This window comes from Eupeodes corollae, chromosome 3 (assembly GCF_945859685.1).
Source record: "Eupeodes corollae chromosome 3, idEupCoro1.1, whole genome shotgun sequence".
Classification (NCBI taxonomy): domain Eukaryota; kingdom Metazoa; phylum Arthropoda; class Insecta; order Diptera; family Syrphidae; genus Eupeodes; species Eupeodes corollae.
The window spans coordinates 109,392,934-109,401,183 of NC_079149.1; the positions used below are offsets into that span (position 1 = coordinate 109,392,934).

At 31.6% G+C, this 8,250-nt stretch overlaps 2 protein-coding genes across 2 annotated transcripts; one reads left to right on the forward strand and one right to left on the reverse strand.

The window, feature by feature from the left end:
- Positions 1-1,954: 1,954 nt before the first annotated feature.
- On the reverse strand, positions 1,955-3,066 carry LOC129949973 (succinate dehydrogenase assembly factor 4, mitochondrial). Its single transcript, XM_056061726.1, has 2 exons — positions 2,604-3,066; positions 1,955-2,454 (listed from the first exon to the last, which is right to left on the reverse strand). Exons 1-2 carry the CDS (start codon positions 2,668-2,670, stop codon positions 2,180-2,182), a joined length of 342 nt encoding a protein of 113 aa, XP_055917701.1. The 5' UTR covers positions 2,671-3,066; the 3' UTR covers positions 1,955-2,179.
- A 1,569-nt stretch (positions 3,067-4,635) lies between these two features.
- Positions 4,636-6,373, forward strand: LOC129951811 (protein l(2)37Cc). Its single transcript, XM_056064158.1, has 3 exons — positions 4,636-4,767; positions 4,995-5,435; positions 5,545-6,373. Exons 2-3 carry the CDS (start codon positions 5,004-5,006, stop codon positions 5,941-5,943), a joined length of 831 nt encoding a protein of 276 aa, XP_055920133.1. The 5' UTR covers positions 4,636-4,767; positions 4,995-5,003; the 3' UTR covers positions 5,944-6,373.
- Positions 6,374-8,250: the final 1,877 nt, after the last annotated feature.

The window sequence follows — 8,250 nt, forward strand, 5'->3', positions numbered from 1 at the left end:
CTTAAAAAGAAACCGATAGACTTTTATAAAATTTCATCCAAAAAATTGTGACTATTAACTTGACTTCTTTCAACAATTAATAATATGTTTGTATTGCACCAGAAGGGTAACCCCAAACAACCATTATTTTGTTTTCAAATTTTCTAAAGAACTAATGAACCGAATTCAATTATTTCTTCGCGAATTTTCATGCTGTCTTAATATTATCTCATTATCAAACATTTAATCGTTTTTTTGTTTGTTTTAAAAAAAATATTTTTTTTTTTCAAAACTTGATATTTTGAAAACGGGTCAACATTTTTTTACGAAAATAAAATGTAAAACGTATATTAATAAGCTCTAAATAACAGCATACCAAAAATATATTTATAAAAAACATAAAAAAAAACGTTCTTATGATTTTCAAAACAAAATTGGAAGACAAACTTATGTATATTATTTAAATAAATCCTAAACAAATTATAGGCCATGTTTTTTTAACACACTCCTTGAATAAAGGAGCTAGTTCTTCCGATCCAATTTTGCTTTTTATTTGTTATCCCGCCTGTTTTGGATCAGCGCTCATTTTCTTCCTCCGAAGTGCAAATACACTGACACTAGTTCTACTGACATGTAATCAGCCCTATCATGAATTCCATCGTAATCGGAAAATTTTACGAATCCCGAAAACTTGTATCATGTTCATGAAATCCGTTCGTAGTGGAAAATCTCATACAATTTTGCATTACGAACGGATTTCATTATGTTCATACAGTTTTTCGGGATTCGTAAAAATATTCGATTACGATGGAATTCATGATAGGGCTGAATATAGCCTAAATAAACAAAAATCAATTTTTAATCGTGTTCCATTGGCCCCGAAAAGAAAATATTTTGTATGAAATTTAAATTGACAAACAAATTTTTTTTCCACAGACAATTCCGTCATGGACATTTCTGTAAATTTTCAAACTTACCCAAATATAATTTGCTTCCTCAAAAACTTTTTATTTAAAAAAAAAATATAAGTAGCTAGTTTTTTTTAACATTTTTAGAAAATATTATTTTTTTTGCAATAAGCATTTAAAGAATAATGGAAGTTTAAACAGTTCTGTAACGAGATTCGTATTCAAGACGTTAAATCAATTTAGTTTTGGTATTTTTTGTAAGAAAATTGTCAATTCAATTTTTTTTTAAATATCAAACATTTCGAAATCATGATATAGGATATTTTTTCGAAAATCTGTTTTCGTTTTAAAGGATCCTCTGTTCAAAAATGTGTGTGAACATCTATAAATGCACAAAATAAAATAGGAAGGTACCTATTTTTTGACATATACCATTACTGCCAATTGTAGTTTAAAATGTAAAAAGAGCCTACAATTTCCAGCAGTCTCGTTAAAAAAACAGTCTTTGGCGCAGTTATTTTGCATTTTCTTATATTGTTACGTTAAGTGCAATCTAATTAAAATCTCATGTAAAAAACAAGGCCAAACATTTTTAATGGATGCAGGTATAAATTGTTTATTCTTTAAATTACATTGTGGGAGAATTTTTGTCCAAATCGATGTTAGGGCAACCAATACAGAAGACAATTAAATCCGTATGTTCGACGTCTCCCCTTTTGTAGACGAGTTTCTATATCAAAGAGTATTTTTTTGTGAAAGATTCGACCTAATTAGTTTAATTTTGATTTGGGTCAATTTTTTAAAGCAATGAGTGGAGGAGTGAGTACATATGTTTACATACCTTTTTAGACATTTAAATTGTTTTTGAATTTGTCTAATTTAAGATAAACGGTAGGTCCTCACTTTGAAGAACATCTGGTCATATAATTTTAACAACTACTGACTTAGTGACTTATCAATAATTTAACCTTGAGGAAGCGGGCACCACATTATTCACCAAACAACGAAACTTGACAACCAATGGAATGGGTCATCATTTTCCAAACAGCAAAAGAAAAGCAAAATCATTAACTTTTTTTACATTACAATTAATTTTTATTATATTCTACCTCGAATTTACAAAACTATGTTAGATTGCGAAAGCAGTCTTAAACAAACAAAACAAAAAATAAGTTATTTTACATTTTCGCAAATCTATGATAAAGCATCTCTTAATAATTTCTTATGCTAGCTAATTGGTAGGTACTTATAATAAAGACACTAATAACAGGAACTTAAAACAAAATGTGAGACTAGAAATCCGAAACTCTTCCTTTTCTCTCCCAATCACCATAGCGGGTAGGTTCTGGTCCAGCAGGTCCACCAACTTCGCCAGTGTAGGGATTAGTGTTGTTTGGCCATGGCTTAAGTGGTTCCTTTTCTTGGTGTGGATGTTTGCCGACAATTTCATCCAATTTGCCAATTGGAGTTTTCTCACGCATTTTCTTTTGGAATTCGGTTAATCGAGCACTAACTTTTGGTTTTTCTGTGTTCTGTGGTCCGACGGATTTGGTTGAATAACAAGTTGCTATTTTTTTTTTGAGAAAGATGAACGAAAATTTTAAGGTTAGAAAAAGAAATTGTCAAAACACACAGCAACAAATAAAATCAAAGCAATTTCATCACAAATTTTCACTAAAGAATAATTATTGCAACTTTTGTTTCTTGTTATTTTACCTTGTTTAGCAATTTGTGTTAGAAGTTCACAGTGAGTTTTGGTGCATCTTACTACGAGGGAACTCATCTTGGGAATTTAAATTTTTATTTTGAATTAAAGTTAATTTCTCGCAAAAATAATTTTTCTTCACAAAATTAATTTTGTATAATCAGTTTTAAAGAGTGTCCTATTCGTTTGGAGTCGACGAACTAAATGATGAATTGTTTACGTTCGTACTTGGTTTTAAATACTGCGCCGAGTCGAGTCACAGTCAGTCTCGGCGTATGGTGATGGTGAATCGAATAAACACAACGAGAATGAGAAAACAACTGCGTCGCTATCGCTCTGTTGGTCTTGGACTCTTTGGTTGGTTGGCTTCTTCGATGTTTGGTGGCAATCGTGAGTCGCGAGACGTGCACGTGAATTGAATTTGTCGACGTCCTTTTAAGCACGTAAGCCGAGAACGAGTTGAATGAGATACTTTTCCAAAAACCAAAATGAAAAAAGATGATTGAGAAACTTCAAAATGACATCGATTTATGCAGGCAGGCAGGCGATGCTACAAACGTCACGTTTCAGCAGTGTGCTTTTCCAATAAGAATGACAAGACAGCTTTACAGCTTTTAGAAAATTATGTCAGTAATTACATGAACCATTAGTTAGAGATGTTGAAAATGAAGATGGCGTTATAGTGCACACATAGGGTGGTTTAAACAAAATTGGTGCAGTAATTTTACTGAAAGTTATGATACTATGGTATAAATTTGCCAAGAAGGTAATTTCGAGAGAATAATTTAAATCCGGAAATGAAAAAAAGGGGATTCCTTCCATAAATCAAGTTAGTGTTCATATTCGACTTATTCTGACGTTTCAAAACTTTATCTTAGTCTAGCATTAAATTAAACTTCAAATATACGGCGTTGGAATTTACAAATACAAAATGTGAAGTAAAAAAAACTGCCCGAGCTAATGTCACCGCAGCCACTTCGTACAGCTCCCGTCTAATTTCGTCAAAATAGTTCTATTTGTTTTATAAACAAAGGTCCAAAGTACATATAACTAATAAGTTCATTTATTTTACTAATGGAAAAAGGTCTGTTCAACAATTCTGTTTAAGAAATGGATCTGTTTGGAAAATTTCAATTAACTTGGTTGAAAAGCGAGATAAAATCATTGAATTGTATGGCATTTGAAGAATGGTACGCAGTTCGAGCTAAATTTAAGCTTTCATAAAATTTTCTATTTTTGTTTCATAGTGTATACTATTGAACTGTCAAAATTCGTTATACTGCTCGGAGTATTTGTTAGGACCTAAATTTTGACAGATTATTAGAGGTCGTTACTAAAAGGGGGAATTTTAGGTTTTAGGGATAAAAATGATATTGAATATAAAGGCAGTTACATACATATAATAATATATGCTAAAAGAATTAAAAAAAAAAAACATTAAATAGAGTTTTTTTTGTAAATAAGTCTACGTTTAATTGAGTTGGAAAACAACAGGGTTTTGATTTCTTACAAGATTCTGATATGAAATATGTTAAAATTTATTTAAAAAATGATACAGTTGCAAAACCAAACAAAATTGTTAACCAAGGAAAATAATTTAAATTGTTAAGACAAGATGAATTCAAATCGTATGCCTCGCTCAAGAACGGTTGGGATTGTTGCAGCTTTAGTATATGAATTGGCCAAAAAGTCTTAGTTTTTCGATCTTTTGAATAAAACATTCGACAAACAAGGAAAAAGTTAGAAGTTATAAAATTCAATTAATACAAGAACTCAAGCGTGTCGATCACCTGATGATCTGAGTGTATTAGTGCTTTAAAAATTAAAAACCAAGCCTTAATAACATATCTTTCTGAATTCATTCTTTATCACTTCGAATTCTCATTCCTTATGTTAATTCTATGCTACCTTTAACCCAGGTGATTTAAAGAAATTTGAGCTTCATTAAATTAGAAGAGCACTAAAACTAAAATGTTTGCACTCTAGTATGTAAACCTAGTGTAATGCACATTTTACAAAAACACGATTCAATATCAAATCAAACAGCACCAAACTTTGACATTTCTGATTTCATACTTTTTGACATCTGAAATTTTTCTCTCCTCGTTTTCTCACAAAGTACACTCCATTTTGCGGTGTTGTTCCACTTCGTTCGATTTTAAATCATAAAAACAAGTTAGTATAAGTTATTTAAAATTTTTAAGAATATTTAAAATTCATTAAAAACTAAAACGATTTGCTAATAAACATTACTTTACAAAAATTCATCTCCAAACTTAATCAAAAATAAGCAAACATTATTTAACCTAACCTCAAAGTGATGAAATTGCAATCAAATTCACGCAAAAAACTTGATTCTTTATGTAAATTGATGAAATAATTCAATTCGAATTTAATTTTAGATCACAATAATGGCTGCACAATTCTTCAATCGCATCGGCCAATTGGGCTTGGGAGTTGCAGTCGTCGGCGGAGTTGTCAATTCTGCATTATATAACGTCGACGGAGGTCACAGGGCAGTGATATTCGATCGGTTTACTGGAGTGAAACAAGAGGTTGTTGGCGAGGGTACACATTTCTTTATTCCATGGGTTCAACGTCCAATCATCTATGACATTCGTTCGCAACCCCGTAATGTACCTGTTGTGACTGGAAGTAAGGATTTGCAGAATGTCAGCATCACACTGCGTATTCTGTATAGGGCAATTCCCGACCAGTTGCCAAAGATTTACACAATTCTCGGTCAGGATTACGATGAGAGAGTTCTGCCCTCCATTGCTCCTGAAGTACTCAAATCAGTTGTCGCTCAATTCGATGCTGGAGAGCTTATTACACAGCGTGAGGTAAGTTTATTGATTTGTATGTTTTTGTTGAAATGACCTTTAGCTTCTTAAGGTTAAAAAACATTCAACTAATCTTGAGATTTATAAGCTAAAAGACATTATTTTCTAGATGGTATCACAGCGTGTGTCCGAGGAATTGACCACTCGTGCCAAACAATTCGGTTTCATCCTGGACGACATCTCCATCACACATTTGACATTCGGTCGGGAGTTCACATTGGCCGTCGAAATGAAACAAGTTGCCCAACAAGAAGCCGAAAAAGCTCGCTTCGTCGTCGAAAAGGCAGAACAACAAAAATTGGCTTCCATTATCTCGGCCGAGGGTGATGCCGCAGCTGCTGGTCTTTTAGCCAAGGCATTTGGAGAAGCCGGTGATGGTCTTGTTGAACTTCGTAGAATTGAAGCTGCTGAAGATATCGCTTATCAACTATCCAGATCCCGAGGAGTTGCATACTTGCCCTCTGGTCAGAATACGCTCCTCAATCTACCATCTTCTGTTGCTCAATAAGTCTGACTCTGATCTGGACGGTCTGAATGAGTTGCTTAGCATTTAACACCATTTCGCATACATTATTTTAATTTCTACTTATTTTTATTTTCTACACGAGTGTAAGAATAGTTCCAAGAAAAAAAAGATCGAAACAAAAGTTCAAAACAATCCGATTGAATGCAGAATATTGAAGTATGAAGTTTGACTGTGTCATAGTTCTGCAGTGCTTACCTTTTTGTCTCAAGAAGTCTGTTGAAAGAGGAAAAGATTTTTATTGTTTGATTTTTCTTTTACAACAGATTTTTTTGTAGATTTTTAGATTTTGAATGATTTGTTTGATTTTTTCCTTTTGTTTAGTTTATCGATAAAGACAAAATTTAAAATGTTTTCATTAAGGAAAAATACAACTGTGCATTATCTTTTCGATAATAAAATTATTAAAAACAAACGTTTTCATCTTTTTATATTTTTTAATTTGTTTTCTTTGTAATAAAACTCCCAAATCACGAAGGATTTCTAACTGAGAACTGATTCCGATTTTTTACTTTTGATAGCTACATTTTGTTTGGTCTTAAAACTATGATGTTCAATCTTCCTTGTTGAAGATGCTCCTAGCTCAAAGTCGAGTAGGTATTTATGTTATTGGATGAAATTCAAATCTTCGTACTGCGAAAAGAGTTCGTAGTTAAATCTTTTGCGAATTTCCTTTCGTTCAGCACTTTGCGTCCAATGACTGGAAGTATGAGGCTTTTTCAAATAAAAGTAGCAGAGAGCTTACCTTTTTTTGTTTTTTCAAGAAGCCACAAATGTGAAGAATATAAAATTTCCTTTTGATATATCTGGTGACAGGTAAAAAGCGGTTAAGTCAGATATGGTTTTTTTGAAAATCCAAATAATATGGACGTCCTTAATAACATTGTCTGATGACTTATCTCCTTGGAGCCATCTGTATTTTTCGTTACTTGTTAAAATGAAGTTTTATCTAAAGACTTAAGTCAAGAAAGACAAAATGTTATTTATTTAAATAAATAATTTTATTTAACATATAGAAAAACTTGTAAAAATCGAATAAACTTTTTAAACTTTTAAGTTTATATCATCGATCCAAAGATCGACATCGCCTCTTTCGAAGTATCCAAATTTTTGTTAAACAAAAACTGGTGAAACTTTATAAAGGAGTGAACACAAATCTCGTTTCATTTTAGCAGGTGTTGGATAGACTTCTTCATTATTTTTTTTAGTGACAAGTGTTAGCGTAGAGTTTTTCAATCATTGGGCGCATTCATAAATCTTTTATTTATTTATTTATTTATTTATTTAAATCTATCAAGTACATCAAAACTTTCTTAGATTGATAAAATAATACATATATATACATAGATAACAAATTAAGTTCAATAACAGCTAAAATATAAAACTTATAATGAATTTAATATTGTGGCTTTACAAAACTCTCTATTAATGTTAAAGTCGATTAAATGAAAATTTTGATTAAAATAAAAACAAGAATTGGTTATGGGGTTATTCTGGCCATAGTTGGTGTAATGTCTAGGGATGCTGAAGAATTCATTTTCTCTAGGTCTAAGGCAGCGTTGAGGTGCATAAAAACCAAAAGAAGAAAGCACAGTTGAACAGTCAATATGACCAGATATGACATCATGAGCAAACATAGTTAAATAGTACGATCTCCTTTTATCGAGGGGCTTTAAACCAATAAGTTGACATCTCGTTTCATACGAAGGCAAATCTAGTGGCTACGTAGTCAAAATTTAACTAGCTTTGTGAATTCAAAATTGCACTACAAGTTACTCAATTCGTAACTATCATATTAGTGACAAATGCAAACATGTAGACTAAGAAACTTTTTTGATTTGATAACTAACTTATTGAAGACACAGTTTGAATGGTTTATGTATGTTATTTGTATTTAAATACTGAACGATTTATTTCATTTGGCAGTTTCAGAAAACATAAGGGCCTTGAAAGTTAGGCAAGTTTCTAGTATCTGATTGGCCAGCTGCCAAAAATTACCTTCCAATTAAGGCAACTTTAATGGAAAGTTGACTGGAAAGTTAGTCAAGAAAAATATCCCTAACTATCAAGTCAAGTCTACTTCTATCAAAATGACAGTTGATTATGTTTTTTCATTCAATTGAAAGCTGAACTTTATTTATTTTCTGCATAACTTCATTTAATGCTTTTTGTAAAAGGGTTCCTTGTCAATTTGGAAAAGAAATAACTAATATTTGTTTACAATACAAAATACAAATCGTAGTGGACTTGTAGCTTACCTGAGGAGTGTTTTGAAGACAGAAATTTTGTTGG

What these genes read in the sequence shown, in the direction of transcription:
- LOC129951811 (XM_056064158.1), top strand. Translation starts at nt 5,004, where the DNA reads ATGGCTGCACAATTCTTCAATCGCATCGGCCAATTGGGCTTGGGAGTT. An exon ending in AGCTTATTACACAGCGTGAG is followed by an intron (nt 5,436 to 5,544) that starts GTAAGTTTATTG and finishes ATTATTTTCTAG; the next exon opens with ATGGTATCACAGCGTGTGTC.
- LOC129949973 (XM_056061726.1), bottom strand. Translation starts at nt 2,670, where the DNA reads ATGAGTTCCCTCGTAGTAAGATGCACCAAAACTCACTGTGAACTTCTA. An exon ending in AACACAAATTGCTAAACAAG is followed by an intron (nt 2,455 to 2,603) that starts GTAAAATAACAA and finishes AAAAAAAAATAG; the next exon opens with CAACTTGTTATTCAACCAAA.